The sequence below is a fragment of the Magallana gigas genome, chromosome 2, assembly GCF_963853765.1.
Source record: "Magallana gigas chromosome 2, xbMagGiga1.1, whole genome shotgun sequence".
Classification (NCBI taxonomy): domain Eukaryota; kingdom Metazoa; phylum Mollusca; class Bivalvia; order Ostreida; family Ostreidae; genus Magallana; species Magallana gigas.
In genome coordinates this window covers 48,366,307-48,388,210 of record NC_088854.1, presented here as the reverse complement: position 1 = coordinate 48,388,210, position 21,904 = coordinate 48,366,307, and the positions used below count along the sequence as shown (strand labels likewise).

General features: G+C 32.9%; 1 protein-coding gene across 1 annotated transcript; it reads left to right on the top strand.

Moving 5' to 3' along the window:
• Positions 1-6,581: 6,581 nt before the first annotated feature.
• Positions 6,582-19,574, top strand: LOC105328285 (14 kDa phosphohistidine phosphatase). Its single transcript, XM_011429079.4, has 3 exons — positions 6,582-6,942; positions 18,359-18,483; positions 19,303-19,574. The coding sequence occupies exons 1-3, from the start codon at positions 6,756-6,758 to the stop codon at positions 19,393-19,395; spliced, it is 405 nt and encodes a 134-aa protein (XP_011427381.1). The 5' UTR covers positions 6,582-6,755; the 3' UTR covers positions 19,396-19,574.
• The last annotated feature ends 2,330 nt before the right edge of the window (positions 19,575-21,904 follow it).

Here is a 21,904-nt window from a genome sequence, read left to right as displayed (position 1 = left end):
CTTCTTTTACACGTTGAATCATATAACTTTCTAAAGTGAGTTTAAAAAATATGAAAATAAAAACCATTTTATTAATTTACTTACTAAGTATCTTTTTCTCCTTTATTTCTTGTTAATTTATTTCATTTGTAATAGCGGTTTGCTTAAATCATTTCTGTTTATCAGAAAGAAATTACAAAGACAAAATGCAGCTCCGATGACACCATAATATTTCAACGTGTGCTTTCCAACTACCGTAGAAGGAAAACGTACATTTTACCACAATTCAGAAAGACCTGAAAAAATAAGAATACATGTATCTTGTAAAAATGCGATGGACCAATGTCTATTTAAGAGGGGTGGATTCTTATAGATAAAAGTCTGGAGCCAAAAGTATCATATTTCAAAATTAAATAGAGACCTAATGGTAATTTGTTGATCACCAAGCCTGCATCAAAATTGATACTTTGTAACATTTTATTTCAACGATTGATTTGAGGAAAGATTGTAAAGAATATTTTTTTAAAAGTTAGTCTTTCTTTCTGTCTTTTTTTCTTGAAGTATTGCATGTGAATCAATGGCATGTTGCCAATTCTAATTTGTGTACTTTGAAATTTACTCACATAACATATCAAGTTCGCTCTGATGAATGACGATAGCCACAATGGCCTCATCTGTCTGCAAGTACCAGTTTCCTGTTACATTGTATTTCCAACCATAAATTGCGGATACATTTCGACATCCCCAGATGAAATCCCTTTGTGTAATATGTTACATATATGTTAAGTATTTTGCTTACAAAATAAGAGCAAAAAATTTCATTCGCGAAAATATAAACGGGGTTAATTATAATTAATATGATATCTCATTGAAAATATTGACAGACCTATAGTTTTTAGTTGTCTTTCCACACCGTGTCACCGGTGTCCACACAATAGCAACGATCGACATCGAAAACGCACACAGCAAAAACAGGCTGTAATTTAAGTACAATATAAAGATTTTCCGTAAATAATAACTTCCAACTACAGTGATAAATATAATACACAAAACATGCATCCTTGCTTCTTAAGGTATACCTGCAAATCACATCTCATGAGTAAATTTGTGGTTTTAATAGGATAAATCATCTTTGTTTTCTTCATATCTAAAACATATGTTACCTCTTCTTGCTATTTTGCTATCGCAAAATATTATATACATGTAATACGTCTTATCATAAATCATGTACGAACAGAAATAAAATAGTTTATCTTTATTCATTTCGAAAGACAATAAAGATTGATATTTTCAATATGTTTAGCTGCATCAGTAAACACAAAATAAAAATTCAAAATCTTTTAAGATATGGATTAAAGCCGGTTGTGTTGAAACTGCTTTTTTCATGAAAATGGGATTCCTTTCTTTTATCAGTGGTATTTAAAATGTGTCATTTTTGACGTTCACCACAAAAAACATTTCTTCATCGTCTTAAAGCAGGAATGGTTTTTTTAACACCCTTCAATTCGGATGGAGACGGGGTCCATGTTAGTTTATGGGGAGGGGTTCAGGAGGGTAACAAAACAAATACTGGACGGGATATATTTAGGTAGGAAAACTATACAGATAAATTGAACCGGTTAGGATAGGTATGTGGATAAGGCTATGATAAGATATAATACAAATATGTGGATGAGTTTATAATGGAGATTATGCAAATATGTAGATGAAATATGATAGAGGAAAAATACAAATATTTGAATGAGAGTATGATAGAGAATTAATACATATGTGTGGATGAGTCTATGATGGGGAATGCTAAGTAATACAAATACGTGGATTAGGTTATAAAAGAGGAACAATACAATTATGTGGATAAGGTCATGAGTAGAAACGAATCAAATATGTGGATGAGGTCATGAGAGGGAATGTTACATATATTATGTGGATGAAAGGGAATAATACAAATATGTAGATGAGGCTATGAGAGGGAATATACAAATATGTGGATAATGTTATGATAAGGAATTTACAAATATGATGAGGATTCGTATTATTATGTGGATAAGGCTATGTTATGGGATGATACTTATATATGCGGATGAAATTATGATAATGAATAATACAAATATGTGGATGGTATTGTGATAAAGGAATATTACAAATATACTGATGAGATTGTGATAAGGAAAGGATACAGATGTGTAGAAATCGTTATTATAGAGAAGGATATAAATAGGTGGATGAGTCTATGAGAGATAAAAATACAAATATGTGGATAAGGCTAAGACATGGAATAATGTAAGTATGTGGGTAAAATTGTGATAGAGAGTAATACAAATACATATATTTGCATAAGGTTTTGAAAGGAAATATACAAATATGTGGATGAAATTTTGATAGGAATAAATATGAATATGTTGATAAGATTATGATAGAGGTATAATTCAAATATGTGAATGAAATTATGAAAGTAAAAAATATAATATGTGCAAAAGATTATGATGAAGTAATAAAAAATTCAAATATACTTCAATAAAAATAAATGAAAAATATCAGAATATTACACAATTATCATTCTTTTATCAAGTAAAATGTTTTTTTTAGAAAAGTATACAATTCGTAAATCTAGTTTGTGATAATTTTTTTAATCAACTTTAACATCAATCGGATATTTGTTTTGATACTGTGACATCCCTTAATATATTTACCTTGTGAAGTAAATCAATAAAAACAAAGAGTGATATATTCCTTGCTCGATAAACGTATTTAATGTAGCTAGCATTACCAAATGGCAATATAAATGAATCGCGTTATCTCCCAAATATCATAAACTGAAACAATATGTATAAACAATGGTTAAAAAATACATGTTTCAAGTATATACCTAATTTTCATCATTGAAAATAATTATATGTTTAGAATCATCTTTTTTAATATTAGTACTACCTGGTATGTATGTGTGTCCAATGAATAAGTTAATAAGATAAGATAATAAGATAACAGTAACGCCAAATATGGCATTACTATTATCTTTTATATTTGCATTATAATTAGATTTCTCCAAAAACTAAATATCTAAATATGGGAAATCAAAACAAAAAAGGAAAAAACCAGGAGAAAAAATCTCATTACCCCCTTGTAGCAAGAAATATCTCAAATAACATCTCAAACATACTGCTTTACATTATTAGTAATCGTGTTTTATTCTTATTAATATCTGTCATGCTTATATTGCATAAGGCATCACGTAAATTATATTTATGTTTAGAGAAAATCTTTTAAAGAGGTTCGCTCCTCTCTTTTTGGTAAATTATTTATGTCATCTCTTGACTAAAAATTCTGCATCATATATTATCTCTATCTATAGATTTATATTTTACTGTGCCAAATAAACCATATTGAATAAAATTAATAAAAGAAAATTATATATTAACAGAGTTTAGTAAGGGACTATATTTTGAGGCAGAAGGTTTTCAAGAAGAAAATGAACAATTTTCATGACTCAATAGTTTTAGAGTATTGTTACTTTAGCCTCTTAATTTTCAGCGAAAACAAAACATCTAGATAGTTTGTGTATTACGATATATATATTCATGTTTTCTGAGAAACATATTTGAACAATATTTTGATATTTCTATTTATATATTTTGGCATATTTAGCTTATATTTCATAGAAGTCAAGAAAATATTAACTCCAATTTTTGCCTAAAATTAGCTGATTTCATGTCATATCTTAATTTTTGTTTGATGTGACACCTACTTTTTTCACTTTTATGTGAGACATTAAATGTATATCTATTTGTATGCAAGGTTTTGGAAAGATTGCATTACTATTATCTTTTTATACCTGCGGTATAATTTGATTACTCCCAAATTTTGTAACAATCTTTACATTTGCTATGCACTGGCATTTGAAGCCATCAGTAAAGCAAGGTTTTGAAACTTTGACTTCGATATTACTTTTATAGTCACTAGATGTGTTCAACTTCATACTGTATTGAAATCATAACTAAATAATAGTTTAAACTATAAATATTTGTTTGATTATATCAATAAACAATTTCCATGACAAATTTTAGCAATAATTTCAGGAAAACTATCATTTCTGTTTGTGGCCCCATTATTTCCAAAAAATGGCATGTGACATAGGTCACAAATAAAATAAATGAACATCTTCGGTCCCTTTCTTTATCTCCAAGATGTTTTCGGATTATTGAAATTACTAGTATTCCAGGAGCCAACCTCCTTAATAATGTGGCAAACTAAAACATGTGGATTTTCGTTCTTTTGCTTAGTTAAATTGATAATATTTTGTAATTCGTAAAGAACAGTTTCGTCGTTTTAGGTCACTTGATATACTAGTATATATAAGAGAAGGATTAATTGGTTTAACTATCTACAACATGTTCCATTTTGTTTTTGTTCCACTACCATAAAATTATTCGACACAGTGGAACACATTTGTCTAATTTTCTATGCATGTGATTCAAACTGCCAACATCAACAATTTCGATTACCTTTCCTTGCTTTTAACATATCATAAATATGCGCTGATGCATTATCGCTCTTAGTAAAGAACGCAGATACCATTACAAAGGAAAACAAGGCTCCCTAACCAATAAACAAATCCTGTGACAGAAGCAGTCAATACTGGGCCCCAACCCATCGATCACAATAAGGGAAAGCAATATCGATGTCACTCAAGGAAAATTAATCAAAAACAGGATCATAGTACTCGCTCCCATTTTGTAATCAGTGGAAGATTGGGTGAAGCAGGGCGTAGTGAATTTGCGATGAAATTGAAAAAAAGGCGAGAGGAATCTTGTAAAAGGTCCTTTCACGAGGAACTGACAGTATCAGGTTTTCATCCTCTGAAGAGTTTCGGTTTTTATTAAAATAACTGAACTGGAATTGGAGGGTGGCAAGTACTTCGGTATAGAAAAGAGCTATATTTGTGGCTAACCTTCAATTTTTAATGTACTGAGAGCTTTCACGTAATTCTGACGTTTAAAATTAACGATTAGTCGAGACTGTTAGTTTCAGACTTCACATTTATTAACTGCGTGTATACTTTCCTTGTAATGTATTCATTAAACTTTTTCTTGCAAAAATTATCGAATCGAAATATTGAATAACAATTTTCTGATACAACATATAATAATTTCATAGTCAATTTTGAATTTTGTGACTTTGGGAACCATATCCAAATTTTGTGAGTAAAATCAGAAATCCTTGTGACAAATGCGATAGATTATTCTTTGGTTGATATTTATGTCCCCCCAAATTCAAAAAAATGGGCGAAAACATAGTTTCGCCACATAACTAACTGTAAAACTATATTTAGCTCATTTTTATCAACTTTTGATAAACTAGGTTTATCGACTGCAAACTATAGTTTACGCGTCGTAAACTAGAGTTAGCGTGAAAGTTAACTCTTGTTTTACCTGTAAAACCATATTTAGATGTTGTAAACTATCCAGTAGCTTACGATTGCTAATGTAAGTTTATTTGTCGTAAACTATGGCTTTTTGTTCGTAAACTACAGTCTACAGCCGATAAACTTAATGCATCGGCTGTTAAACTTTGTTGAGCTATTCTTGTAAATTTGGTGTGCCATAGATATTGGGTATTAGGGTTATTCAATGTAAATTTTCTTAACGAATGAAAAAATGTTAACAACATAAATCAACATATAGAACATGATTTTTGTCTCTCTCGTTTTTTTTATTTTATCTCTGACTGCATCAGGATGCTTTCAACAAACCGATCACGATTTGGCGTCAAAATCGTGTTTGCAAACTAAAGTTTTCGACATCACGTGAAAATGAATATTTCATATATTAGGCGTTTACAGTCCGAATCGGACAGTAATAAATGATAGGAAATTATTTACACAATAGTTTTAAAAGCTTTGAATTATAAATTGTAGAATTTGTAGAATTTAACATACATAGATTTAATTGATATACCGGCATATAAGTGAGTAGTTTGACATTTATTCCTCATTTTATTTAATCACGTACATGTATTACTGTAAAACTGTACTGCAGTAGGCTAGAGCCAATGTATTGTCCACAATGATTTTCAGATGAATGAATTCGTGTGAGATATAGGGATACATATAATTTTGACGTGAAAGATAAATACTTTTATAGCCTTATTATTTCATCTACTTCTATGTAGAGTTCTTTAAAAATATATTTGTGTTGTGTTTGAAATATCAAATTTTACAAATGAGTTGTCAAAAAACTGTTTCAATGTATGTCAAAAAAAAAGTTGAATCAACTTTAATCACTATAAATTTCTTCAAAATCTTACAAAAAATAATAACAGAAAACTGTTTTAAAATAAGTCTTATTTTCAATGAAATATATCTGGAAAAAGAAATAAATGACATACTTTTGGCACGCGAGTGTAGGTCCCTTTCGTGTAGGCCAGAGGTCAGCCATTTCGTGATGATGTGTTATTCCACCTTAAACTTGTATAGCCTTATACACGCAATATGTTTATGTCGTTTATTGGGTTCCGTAGAAGACGTTGTACGGAATTCCCTTTGCGTCGGCTAAGCCAATCAAAATTGAGAGAGCGGCAGGAAAACACCTGTCTTACGTACAGCTCACATACTACAACGACACGCTGCCGAAAGTGAGTTCACTAACTCTGGAGAGCTCTTGAAGAATTGCCGAACATTCACCGTGTTTTCGCTCAAAGGAGGACATTAACAATCCGAGTGATTCTGTGTACATTCTAATATTTCCATCTTATTTTGACACTTTTCTCACCTGTCCGTCCAAATGTCTGTTGCTGCAACTGCAATAGCTTCACCCGAAGCTTACAAGAATGCCAAGCTAATGACGATACCTGATGTCGACATAGACAAGAGTGGAAAATTCAAATATGTGTTGATCAAGGTGCACGACCCCTCTGGGGATCGGGTATTTAAGCACATAGTGAGAGGGTACGCCAGATGCGACTACCACGGTAAGTAAATGCCTTCTTGTTACCGTTAGAGATGTGTACTGAGATAATTTGGAATGGCGTGCACAATGTAGAGATTACTTCAGAGAAAATGAGGAACCATGCACAGATCTACAAGAGGTTATAAATTTCTCAGCCACCAGAGTAGTCAAAAATGTGTACTTTTTTCAAAGTGTGTGAATGGGATGCTGTAAATTAAGAATCTGGACCAGTGTTGAAAACCAGTATATTATATATAACGTTAGGACCTATTATCATAATAGACAATGTAGCTTTAGGCTTTTTTTGCAAACATTATTGAAAATTCTTTGTCAAAATTCTGTTGCATGTTTAGGTATGTGAACATTATAGAAATGCAACTCATATAGAATATGAGTTGCAGGATTTTATAGATTTTCTTGCAATTATTTTGAATTGATGAGTTATTGATCTGTTCAATAACGAAGGCAGCCAAAATGCCTCCTTACCATTTAGATTTGAATACTGTGATGACCCAGGCATGCATTTTATACACTTAGGCCAGGGGACATAGAACTGATGAATCTATTTAATGCCAGGTTAAAACCTAAATGTCAAATGTAATAGCTGGTACTTTTACTTAAGAATAGTTTCTAAATAATTATACAAGGAAAAATTCTGAATTGGAATCTAAATTTACCAATTATTTACTTACCTCCCAACCAATTCATGAAGCAGCTACTATATGAGTGGGGGTAAATAGCAGCATTGCATTCCTTTCTTTCCATTTACTACATAAATTATGATATAGAGATTCAAGAAATTTGGCAGCCTTTAGTGAAACTTTATAAATGTATATCCTAGCACTTCTTCACCTTTGGAAAATGTACAAATAAAAATACATAGATCTACAACAGTTGTGATAAGTGTAATAAATTTTCAACTTTTTGGACTGTCAGCGGCAAGTTTTCCCCCCTCTGACTATTCCTGTGCTTGTCTGTTCCCTATTGAGAGCTCACTTCTGACTTCAAAGATGAATCTTCTTGCCCTCTCACAGAAAAGTAAGGTTCTATTTAGCAAACCCATCCTCACTCATTCAAGAGGATTATCAATCATCAATAACTACATTTGTCACTGAAGCCAAAAAGAAAGAAAATTGAGTCATTTGGAGCTGAATCATGGCAAGTTATCCTTACAAAATGAAAAGGAAATGCTTATAAATGTGAAAGAGTGGATGTATAGATAAATTTAGTTGTAAAAATTGACATCTTGAAAGCTTACAAAATAGAATCGGCTTGTAATTATTATTACAATTTTCATCTTCGTCGCTGATATATGTACGGAGGATCACGCACAGACAATTAACAGTTGCAGCACTGCAGAGCATTTAACCCTGCAGACTGAAGTGAATAATATTCCCCTGTATTATTATGATTGAAGAGATGTTTTACACAACGAAGATAAAGAATTTTGCAAAAATCAGGGAGGAGATGCAGAGTCTGTCTTCTCTCACCCATCCCTCTTTCTCTCTCTGCTACAAAATCTTTGCCACCACAGAAATATGTTCAGAATATCTCTCTCTCTCTCTCTCTCTCTCTCTCTCTCTCTCTCTCTCTCTCTCTCTCTTCCCAACCAAAAAACCTCCCCTACACATAGGCATCTGTTGGAGGTGAATCACATACTGCACCCTGCCTCTAGTCGTAATGTTAGGTCATGTAGGGATAGCAATATTGCATAACGGCATTGTTGGAATCCGGTATAAAAGTTTCTGTGTTTCTTGAAAATCCTTCTTTTATCTTTTACCATGTACATGTATGTGGTTAACCATCGAGTCACACGCACACACATGTCCATGTATCTTGTGTAATATTGTTCTAAAAATATATGGCAGTGTTTTGTGTTGCAACATATCTTAGGAACCACACTATTTGATAAAAAAAATGATAATGGTGAAGATTGAGATTAATTGCTTCCTTGAAGAGAAAGTAAGGGGGGCATAAAACAGGTTTTGCTATATGCAAAAAACCTTCAAACTTTAGGAAAGGAGGAGGATCTTTGGTTTATTGAATTACCATTACCTGTACATACATTTACTGATTTAATGTTTATCCGTTTCAGACACAATACTAAGTGTACAATTCTTATAATATAATTTGTTACTAAGTGTACAATTCTTATAACATAATTTGTGTTGTGCATACAAATCAAGGGGCAATAAGTTTTTAATATGCATATAACCTCATACAAAAATACAGAAAAACATATTGACCCTATATCATGTGTGTTGAAATTCACCTTCGTTATTGGTGTTCCAACAGACAGGTAATTGTAAACAGTAGACCTTTGTTCCCTCCTGTGAGGTGGATGCAGCACAAGATAAATAGAATTGTACTGTGTCTGTCATTACATATGTTTGGCTTGTAGCAGTAAGTCGTTTGTCGGTTCGAGTAAGTCTTGTTTCCATGTACCAGAGTACACGGCAGCCTCAATGAAAATGCTGCACACGCAGAAATTTTATTGGTGCACGCTGATGTACAGAGAGAGGGGCTCAGAGATAACGTGGAGAAGACTCCCGTACAGGATTTATATAAGTATAAAGACGTACGGGGGCACTTTCCCCAAGATAATACAGAAGACGTGTACAGAAGTAAATTCCTGAACGGAGTGGCAGGCTAAGATGGTGTGTACATCCTGAGAACAACAGGTTCAGCTGAAGTGTAAAGAGATTTATCAAAGAAATTCAGGAGTAGGAAAGGCTAGGGGGGCTACATGTTGTCAGAGTATCTCGTAGCGAAATGATCAAGTTTTTATTCAGAATCTTTCGAAATCTTGAAGCATCCGCATTGATTGCAATCCAAAGGAAAAACCCTTCCAGATGAACTTAATTGCCAATATCTTTTTGAGTGAACTAGAATCCCGGAGGAGACCATTGATTACCCACTAGTTTATTGTCCTGGTGAAAGATTAACACATGTACTAGGATTTTCAATTTCAATATTATCTCCATTATGGCTTATATTCAATTTTTTTTTTATTTGAAATGCGGAGATTGTATGATACAATGTATAAGATGCATCCAAGACCGACCACCTGGATGGTCAGCATTATGTTGTTATATTACGAGAACAGATTTTGATTATTAAAGGAGTCTAGAAGATTATTGATGATGTTTTTGCTAAAGATTTCAAAACGAGTGTGACAATTGAATTTGGTTGACATAGAACTGTTCAAAATTATTGCTGTTTTAGTTCTTTGACATGACCATATATAATATAATAACTATTAACTAGACAGGGATCAGCATTCAGCCTTTTGTACAAGCAGACTCTGAGATTTGAGTGATATTTGGTTTAGGCTGTCTTAAGAAATCATTCAGGCAGTCTGAGACTCAACCTTTTCTCCTTGAAGTTGTGAGTGACAAGATATAGACTGTCTATACAAGTTGATTTTTCATCAACAGATGCTCTAACTAGATATTTGATATGGTATAGACATTCTGTATAAAATCTGAGATGTTTTGGTTTTTGACATGAATGATTGTAGAATCTAGATACTGGTTGATCATTTTTAGGCATTCTAAGATATGTGACTGTCATCATTAGATGTTGTGATGCAAGGTTTGTCTGGTATGGGACAGACAGTCTCGGTATATATCTGTCTATAGAGAGTTCATCTTTGGGTGTTCTTTTTTATTCATTGCTTGGAAGATATGACATTTTCTATTATTTTTTGTCATATTTAAATCTTATCAAAACAAGATTTGCATATATTTGTCTGAAATATATCATTTACGAATTCCTAAAAAAAAAAAAAAACCCAATAAAGATTAGAATTCTCATATTGCTTGGAAAATGACACTTTTCTTTTCAGTTGCCTACAAATTAATTTTCAATAAAGTATCTCAATATTCCTTATGGAAGTTGTCATGTCCTTTAATATTTTTTTAAATTATAGCATATATGTCTCTGGCACAAATGATTAAGTTTCTGTAGATGTCAATTCATTCATGTACAGTTTTAGTCCTAAGAAAAAATAACTCATCTCCCTTACCACCCACTTGGTCATGTTGCATTGTGACATGCATTATGAAAGCCTTTTTTCCCATTATTTTGTAAGAAAACATTAATGAATCAATTAAGCCATTCATTTGTCTTGTTCCTCACTGTACAGTATATCTGACAGGATGGCAGGAGATGCTGCCCTCATTAGTATGGGGGTGTGCAGTTGCTATCACTGTTTGCTAAGAGGCTATCTCTTGACTAGATTAAAACCTGGAACACCGGCCTGGCCTCTGACTGCATAGAAATGCATTGTGGGAACTCTATAAATTGTAAGAATACCACATTCCTCAGCATGTATATTGGCACAAGACTCTGTTCATTAAGGTGGCAGGCAGTAATTACACGTATACATTATCATGTAATATATCTGTTGCTTTCTTCATATTTCCATAATGATCTTTGGCCATCTGTTATCTATATTCAAGTAGCTTTTGAATTTACTATGCCTGCAACTTTTTGGATATTAATCCAGATTTTCTTGTAATTAAAGGTAATATCGACAGGTACTGGTTTTTGTTTGCTTTCAATATATTGTGGGGTTTTATCCCTATTATTCATTGCAGACTCAATAATTGCACAAGAATTGGGTATTGTAGGGGCACTAACTTCTCTAAAGAAATAGTTATAAACTCTGCCAGCTCATGTTCACCCAATAGAATGCAAGACATATCATTAGTACATGTACCGTAATACATATCCCACAGTGGTGCAGGCTAAAATGTGATCCATCAGGAGTGTCTTTAGGGTTGTTTTTTTTTTTACCCCTTTATACATTATCGGCAATGCTTTGGGAATTCCAGAATCCTTTTGTCAAGGTCACCCATCAAATTATGTGGGGGGAAAAAATTCCTTTTTTTAATATTATCTCCTGTTTAATCTTATGAAGATAAAATTTGGTTCTTCAGTTTGATAAAGTATTCAGTTTGCTGTAAGTATAATGCTGAATCAACAAATATTTGAATATCAATTCAAAAGATAATTTTACATTAAAGAACACATCACTAGTAAATGAATTGATGGCTGATGATGACGTATAGACCAAGTTTGTTAAACTTGGTTATAGATAAGTTGACCTGTTGATTTGTAGGATGGTTGACCTGTTGATAGGTAGGATGGTTGACCTGTTGATAGGTAGGATGGTCGACCTGTTGATAGGTAGGATGGTTGACTTGTTGATAGGTAGGATGGTTGACCTGTTGATAGGTAGGATGGTTGACCTGTTGATTTGTAAAATGGTTGACCTGTTGATAGGTAGGATGGTTGACTTGTTGATAGGTAGGATGATTAACCTGTTGATTTGTAGGATGGTTGACCTGTTGATTTGTAGGGTGGTTGACCTGTTAATAGGTAGGATGGTTGACTTGTTGATAGGTAGGATGGTTGGTTTCACCGTTATGTGTAGAATGGTTGACTTATTATGTGTAGATTGGTTGACCTGTTGATAGGTAGATTGGTTGACTTGTTGATAGGAATGATGATTTACTTGTTATGTGTAGAATGGTAGGCCTATTGATACGAAGGATGGTTGACCTGTTAATGTGTAGATTGGTTGACTTGTTGATGGGTAGATTTGTTAACTTGTTGATGGGTAGAATGTTTGACATTATGATGGGGAGAAGGGTTGACTTGTTACTTGTAGAATGGTTGACCTATTGATAGGTATGATGGTTAACCTGTTTATGTGTAGATTTGTTAACTTGTTAATGGGTAGATTGGTTGACATTATGATGGGGAGAATTGATGATGGGTAGATAAGGAGAATGGTAGACTGGCAAATAGTTAGAGTGGTTGGGTTTTTTTATGGGTAAAATAGCTGTTACATCGATTAGAAAAATAGAGTACTCAGTACCTGCATAAAATGATTGACATCCTAATTTTTAAATTAGTTGACTTACCATTGTTGACCAGTATGTTTATTACTGGGTAGGAGCTAGAAAAATTGATTTGATGTTAAAAATACTAACACCCGATACTAAGGTCAGCATAGATAGGAAATGGCCAATTAGTATAGAAGCTAAACTTATTGATGGGTATGCTGTTGACAGATACACATGAAAGTAGATAAGTCATTGATCCATTATAGTAAAAATATATTGTCTTCCTTACTTAAAATACAACATAGTTTCAGATATTTAGCATCAATATTGTGGTGTATTTGCCATCAAGGTATTGTTTCCGTGGTTATTCAAATACGAGGGTCAATCAAAAAATACGAAGACTTTTGTCATAGCTATGTTACTTAACGTCATATCATTACTAAATTTGGTAGACATAATTTAGCAATAGTTTCAAACAATTTGCAAGAAAAAAAAATTAATATATTCCTTTATTTCTAAGAATCATTTATAATCTAATCCTGCAAAAATAAGGTCACGGCGCACGGTCAAAATTTGTGTTATGTCAACAATAAACCATATAATGTTAAAAGTAATATCTCTATAAATTGGGCTTAAAACCAAATAACATTGAAAACCTCAAATTAAGTATAGTCATGGTATTCTATGTACCAAATAATGACAGGATATATTGTTTTGTCAAACAGATTTTAGTAACTAAAGACAGATAGTCCTCTTTAGAATTGACCAAAAACATCGACGTCGCCAGACGTCACGGCGCAACGAGAAGTACAAACAAAATAGATTTAACTCACAAAAAAGCCGATACAAGCTATGAAAATGCTCAATGGTGCAAAAGATAAGGCAACAATTATTTGCAAGTTTGTGTTTAACTGTAAGAATTTTTTTGGGGGTGATGGTAATTGTATTTTGAATATGATACTGTCCGGAAGAGAGTAAAATATCTGTAAATATTTGGTCAAAAAATAAGTAACGTCAACCGACGTTCATGGTTATCCATACTGTACACTAAGAGATACACGGTTAGAAAATGAAAACTTTGAAGAATTAACTTATGATTCTCGAACAAATGTGTGCAAATAAGATGTCAAGTGGTTCAGTGCCATTTTAAATTGTAAGGAAAAAGGCAAAAGAGACTAAGCGCGATATAAAGATGGGGTATATCTATAAACTGTGCGTGTTTTATCTTGACGTCATGTTTTGAACGTTACCGTGCGCCGTGGTGACAAAACATGTTGTTTTTAAAAAGGGGTAACAAAAATACCGTTTCATCAAATGGACTAAAACTTCGCATATCAATAACATAAGTGTTGATGCACAGATTAATCTGTTAAGTATGACTTTCATGAAAAATGTATGATAGACAGCCACATTGTCCTCGTATTTTTTGATTGACCCTCATATGTAGGACGCCAAATGCCATGTACCGATAACTCTGTGTTCAGTGCTGCTGTACTATTGGAGTACCTTATGACAGATTCTATACAGATCTGGCTGTAATAGAGGTTTATGTTGACTATTAACAAAAGTCAGTTGTGTCAATATGTTCTTTGTAATAAGAATTTCTCAATGACATAACTTACATACCTGTACCAGCATCACATGGCTAGTTGGATATTAAGTCATCTGTTAATAGTATATTTCTTTAATGAATAAATGTCGTAGAAAATTACTATTTAGCTATAGTACAACTGTGTAGGATTCAGCAGATTCGGAAAAGAGACTGAAATTGGAATCTTTCATCGTGTTCAAGAAAGTGCAACCTGAGATTTCATGACATTTCAAACATTTTATAGATGGACTTTGGTTCTTAAATATTTCATGAGGTTGTTTCTTTGTACAAAGTGGATTGGTGTCTGGATTTTCCATGTGATGTCTTACGACTGAGTGTACCGGTACATATCTGTTTTGAGTCAAGATCTACTGGTGATGATAAGAAACATATCTATGAATTAGATAAAGTTGTTATTTTGTTTATCAAAATATATACTATCTTTCATATGCTTATGTAACGTTAATTTATTATAGATAGAGGTATGATATGAACTTGTGTAGGCAGGTTTGAGAATCTAACTTAGCATGGTATAATGCTGTTATATAGCACAATATCAGACTGTTAGTGATTGCTGAATTTTTTTTTAAAGTATTTGGTGATATATGGGGCAGGTTTTAAGCTGAAAGTTATATATTTACTTGCAGAAATATAATAGTTATACAATGAGTGTAAATATCTTAGCAGCTCACTCCCCCCAGCAACCTTTGATTTTACAGAACTTTTTGAACATGAATAGGAGAGCTAAGTACAGATGGCTCAATATGTTTTTTCTGCAATTGATGAATTTTCACACATGTGCTTGAACTCCTAAAACAGTTTCTTTGACTGGAAGAAGGGTATAAGAATTGACTTGTTGGTAATTGATGAGGCTAAGGAATGGGGGAAAAGTCAAACTTGGGATAGTACAGGATTTATCAATGAAATGCCACTTAAATATGCAGAGATCTCGAACAGACTGTAAGGAGTTTTTTAACAAGACTGACTGGCAGACGCACCTGTTGGGGTTCTTCTAAGGAGTTCCCCATAAGTAAAATATCTGTTGTTCAAACACAGTTAACAACTGTAAAACTACACACAGCTATTCAGAAGAAGGGCATATGACTAAAATTTTAGAGAATGTAATTTGTGTCAAATTTTGTTCGGAATTGGTCGCTATGATTTGACAGTAATAGACACTTGGCTGGACATTGTTATCCATTTTCTGAATCAATAGAAAATTAGTGTTTGCCAGTAGAGGGAAAATGAGATAGATACATCCAAGTGATCAGCAGGATTTGTTAAAACCTTTGGGATCCAGAATCTAAAATGTTCACTAGTGAATTGAGAGTCTTCTGTGGGGATAGGCTCTACTTTCCGTGAACAATTTATTGGTGTTTTATAGTATTTGCAAAGAACTTCATTAACTGAGGGATAAATTCTATAACCCTCTCTAACACATTCAAAATGATTTTCCCTTGCATCTAGTTTATTGCAATCAGTTTATCAGCAGAGAATCAATTTCATTCATTCTTTTTTTTTTTTTTTGGATACACTGAAAGCATTTGGCCAAAGATAAGGGAGAGTGATCAACCTCTGTATCTTTGGCTTTTTTTCTGCCAAATATTGTGGATGTAAGCTGGAAATTAATTAAATTTAGAGAAAATGTGTGAGCTGCAGTGGGGACCGGTTGTGTTTTGGTGGAGCTGTTTTAAGTTTTTATTGTATCTGCACATGACTATCACATTCCTGGATGGTATACGCTGTGTTCTAGGTCAAAAGATGCCTCCATTGTTATCTACCCCTGCAGAGCATACAGTCCTGTCGGGTCTGTATCCCAGGAAAAAAAATGTCAAAAATTGGAGTAAGCTCGCATCAGAATCCTATGTTTATTGTCTGCATTCAATTAGCCGTATCTACTGACACTAGCTTATTGATAAAGGCAGGAAATTATTGAGTGCACAGTATTTTTATTTCCCCACCTATGAATCTTCTGGCCATGAAACTTAATAAAACAAAAAATTACACCAAATTTTAAGGTTGTTGGTTAGAAGAATAATCATGTTATTGTGCCTTGAGTCAAGGCTCCTTGATAATTCTATTAATGAGGACTTTGTTCCAAATCTATTTTTATACCTGATGTTAATTGAACATGCACACAGTCTTAATTGGGTACGTGTTTTTTCAAAGCATACAACCATGAATCAAGAGAAAATCTTGTTTATATAATTTTTATAAATCAATCAATTCATGTTGAGCCTGCAAGTTTTTAATCAAGGGAAATTGACGACCACGCAGTTTGTGACTTTACATGTAAAATCATCAAAGTTTCCTATCATATAATTTCATTAATGGATGTAACAATCATTTTTTTTTAAATGAAAATATTATGTTAAACCAGTAATTTTGATGTGGATCACGATCTGATGAATGCATTCAGCTACACAATTCGTAAATGCTTTCTTTGGTATGTGAGTATGTAGCAAACACTGCAGAAAAAATACAAGTTTACAATGATTGCTAACTTCATAGCCAATATGAACCACCAAAGAAAGCTTATGATGTTTATACAGGTACCAGTACTTACATCGATTCTGAATTTATCTTAAATTATCCACATAAAAAGAGCAAAGTACTGTGGAATCATTAGAATTCAAGGTGGCTCAATTTTCGTGGCATTCGTGGGTAGTCTTCACCCATGAATTTACATCCTCCACAAAAAATTATAAAAGATTTAGTTTTCCTTCTTAAACTGAAAACCGAACCATCCACGAAATTACATCCCCTCAAATAAGCAAAAATCCCACAATCCACAAAAATTGGCCCCCACGAAATTAAATGATTCCACAGTATGTATATTATCGTTATTTCTGATCTTGTGTAGAAAGAACTGTCTATTCTTTCTTATATGGAAGGTTTATAAGTCACACCTCAGCCGATTTGTATCTTCTTATGATAAAGTACCAGCCAAGGTTTGCCAAATTATTTTGAAGGTCAACAATTTACAAGTCTTGTTGACATTAGTCCCTGGAATCTGCGCAGACCCTACTTTAAGTGAAGCTTAATTTTTTATCAATCATAAAGTAATCTATGCATTGTTAATATCAAAAGTATCAAATAAGACACCATTTTATTACATTCACATTTTACAAGAATTATTGTACATGTAATAGTTATTTGAATAAACTACAATTATTTCCTAATGAACTGATTAATGCTAAATAATGGGATTGAGGCAGGTTTAAAAAGGTTAAAGGTATTTCAATACTGTAAACATATTTCATTTGGCTGTGTATTGAGCTTTTGGCGGAATAGGCTTCCGCTAAATCAAGCACATCGCTAAATGCCATGCATATCTGTACAAGAATAGTCACATTCAGGAATACGCCAATTCAAATTCACGCAAATATCTTCAAAAACTAATTTCGCCAAATATGATATGTTTACAGTATGCGGACAAATTGATTTGTGATTCAGCTTTTTTGTTGGCTATACGAGGTTGATTAAATTTCTTGAAAAGGAAAGGAGAAATACACAGAAGATGTAAATATATATTATTATGTATGTTTTTAATACCAGCAAATCAATGAAAATATTTTATGTTTGGGAAAAATAGATTCATTTCAATAAGAGCTTGGACTTTGGGTAGTTGTGTCAAACAGCACTGTAACGTAGGCCTGTCTATTTCATTGCTGACCACTCAGCCATGGCTCTTTGAAATCAACAATATTTGTCTGGCTTTTGAGCAAAGACTACGCAATCGGTTCATATTTCTCTTGAAACTGCGTCATTTGTAACTTGTTTTGACGCAAAAAATAGATAGCTACATCAAACCGAAAGTCCAAGGTCCTGTTAAAATGGTTCTACATGGTGTTACATGTACCAACATAATGTAAATTGTTAAAATTTAGTCATGTCAAAAAAATAAATGATATTACAGAGGACTACGAGTATTATTAATAAATATATTAATTACTTGAGAAGGAAATATGACATTTTTTTTTTTTTTTTAGCGGATGTTTACGATGAAGTATGTCCAGACATCGAGGGTAAGGGTCTAGACTGTGAGTGTGTTGGAGGGGGTCGGATAGAACACGACCCAGTTAAGAAGAAACTGCAGATCTATGGCTACTCTCAGGCAAGTTACCGTTGTGTGCAATTGTATTTGTGTAGGTTTATTACATGTAATCTGCAATACATACATGTACCGTTCTGACGAAGACCATGTGATTTTAAAAATTGTTTGTGCGCCCTCTTCCAATTCAGCTAGTGTATAAACCTTGGATCAATGGTTAGAAGTTGCACAAAAAAATTAAATTGAATAAAAGATCTGTATCAACAACAACAAACTCTTGCAAATTGTCAAAAAATATATATTGAGTTTGTTACTTTTTTATATTAATCAGAGAAGAGGGCAGATTAAAGGTGGCTTAAGCTACTCATTTGTAGCTACCCGTCTGATCACATGCTGTTTGTCATCGGTCTATTTATACATTTCTTTTCAAACTTTTCACATTTTACCATTCATCTATAGAACGACAAAGTTGAGAAAACCAAACCTGTTCGAAAATATTCTGAGGTTAAGGGAAATCAAAATTGCATATTCAAACCATTTTAAAAGAGAGATAGTTTTAAAAAAAACATTTTCTATGAAAGTTATTAAATTTGGCTTAACATATGCTCTTTAGCAGAAGTCTAGCAGCTTGTTTAAATAATTTAAGGGGGGGGGGGGGGGGTGAGGGACACTGCCATCAGCTTTTTGATAATGAGAATTTTTTTCTGTAAGAAAAAAATTTGATGTGAGAATTACATGTGAATGCTGTTTTCGCTTGACGTTAATATAAAATTTATGTGCTACACATATGCCTGTGAATGTGATTTTTTTTAAATTATAGAAAAATATTTGCCTTTCTGTCTACGTTGCTATGAGTGATGATTGATCGTTTGTTTTTTGTAGGGATTTGGTCAGGCTGACCATGCTATTACTGCAGCAATACTGAGCAGAAAATACAAATATGAAAATATCACATTCTCCAATGAAGGATACTAGCAAAGGGCACAATTAGGATAAAATGACAATTTTAATGGAAATATTAAGCAGATTTGATTTTTTTGTCAGCTGGTCTGAAAAATTCCATTGAAATGGAGGGATGATCAAATCACTATTGTTTCCTACATGAGATGAATTTGCTCTTCTCTCCTAATTTTGTTTTCAAGAAGTAACTCTTGTGTACTATACATTTTTAGGCTATGTTTCTGTTGATTTGATAGTATTTAATGTGTGAAACTTTGAATCTAGATATTTTGTTTAATGTTTTTCCATATATTTGTTGTATGTTGACTTTCACATCATTTTGCTGTATGCTTTGTTATTTTAATTTGTGAGATTTTTATGTCACATACTGACCCCGATATAGTAAAACTCGCAGTAAAAATTGTTAAATTTTGATTTGTTAAAAATGATACCATCATCATTTTATCTTTTATTATTTATTAATGGAAAACTGTTCGGAATTGGTTCTTTTTCTGCATTACTCCTCTAATATTGTGTATATTAAGTACCATGCAGGAACTTTATGATAATTAAGTTTACCATTCAAATACTCGTTAACTTTGTGTGTGATTTTGTGAGCTGCTTGTTTTGCAGGTAAATCCTCATTCTAAGTTCTGTTTTAATGTGTTTAGTTGATGTTTAAGTTTTGGTTTTTGTTCTGCCACTGTTTTTCATGTATTATGTTTTTTCCAATCATAGTGGTCTAATTTGCATCAATCCTTGTGGACTTTAGGTCCACTTCTTGGTTTTTTGCCATTGATGCTTAGAAACAAAATGTCAGGATCTATTTCATCAATTGTTCACAGGGTTCAAAACAAGCAAGGTTAATTTTTTTTCTTTGAAATCTCATATCGGCTTTCTGTCACTGACCATACCTCACCCTAATTAAATTGTATAAAATGGATTTCAGCATCCATCATTTACGACGGAACCTCATTCATACTTTGCACCCTGTTCACTTCTGAATTGATTTTAGCCGTCAAAAGGTACTTGCCGATTATTGAATTATATTGGAACGATTAAGGTACCACACAGTGAAGAGAGGCAATCATAGTTCATCTAGATCATCCCATTGTTTGACATTATTCATTCTTTGATTGTCGGTTGCATGTTTTTAAGTCATGTTGTATTCACCATCTTGTATGAGATATTTGTTTCAAATCAGTATAAAAAATTCAGTTCAAGGTGGAACAAATATGTGTGGGTTTTTTTTTTCTCTGTAATCACATTATTTATCAATTGTAATCCATATTATTGAAAATAAATCATAGAATACAAGAGTACTATTCTAAGAATATAATTTTTTGGCTTTACTAAAGACATTAGAAAGATGTTGATGCTTTTGTAAATTTAGCTGCTGTGATTCAAAAATAAAGAGGGAAATTCCTATTAAATATGTGTTGTCTTTATAAATTAAACCAAGCATTTTGACCTTGGCATTTGAATTGCTCTAGTTTTGGCTACAGGGCATCAGAAAAAAATGGTCAATCCAAGATGACACCAAAAAGGGATGGAACTCTTAACACAAAAACCATAATGCAATTCATTCTAGTTTAATGCTGTCAATGTTAATATGAATGTTTTAAATTACTGCTTCACCAGTGTTATCTTTGGATGACTGTTTTATATGAAATTGTTGATAAATACATATCGTCCATTATCCACAATGGTCCAATTTTCCAATAGTTAGAGGATATTAAGGGGGAAAGGTTGGGGGTCCATTAGCATTGCTATTATCTTGATTATTGTGTCTGTTAATATGAGAGAGAGAAATCAGCAGCACATGAAAATTCTCCCCAACAAAGGTTAAAAGTGCATCCATAACATCACTTATTGGTGCCAAAATATGTACAAGCTCTTTGAACGAGGAGAGGGCCTGTAGTATGTCATCTATTCCAAGATATTGATAATTTGGGAAATAAATGTAAATGTGTCTCAAAATGTTAATCAGATACGCATTGCCTGTAGGTATCAAGGACAAAAGTATACCTAAGGAATATCTGTAGGCAAATCCATTCTACCAAACTTTGCATTCATTGCATTTTGGAATAGGTGGGCATACTGGTTTTCATTTCATGTGTAATCTATGTTTAATCTATGTGTATACAATATATGTGCAAGGCTAATTGTTTTCAGAGCAATTATTTTGCTGGAAGTTTTTTGCAAAATCTCTTGCATATAATTACCAGTAAATCTGTTCAAAAGACATGACTTATTTCTACTGAGAATAAAGTAGACTGTAAATGACCTTCAGAAACCCCTTCACTATAGTCACACGTATTAGGTCCCTAAATGCCAATTTTATTCTTAAGTGCTCGATATAATCTCGTCAGACATCTATACAGAAAATGGACATGAGTATTGTACACACCCCGAACCACTACTGCAGCTATGGTCTGTCTTGTCTGGTCTATACAGAGATCATGTGATGACAACAGAAATCAATTATCTCAATTTGTATCATAATTGCCCAGATATGCATCAGTCCAATTCTTACTTGCAGTAG

Excerpts from the sequence above, each read along its gene's own strand:
- LOC105328285 (XM_011429079.4), top strand. The coding sequence starts at position 6,756 with ATGTCTGTTGCTGCAACTGCAATAGCTTCACCCGAAGCTTACAAGAAT. Across the intron at positions 6,943-18,358 it reads CGCCAGATGCGACTACCACG|CGGATGTTTACGATGAAGTA; the intron begins GTAAGTAAATGC and ends TTTTTTTTTTAG. Across the intron at positions 18,484-19,302 it reads AGATCTATGGCTACTCTCAG|GGATTTGGTCAGGCTGACCA; the intron begins GCAAGTTACCGT and ends TGTTTTTTGTAG.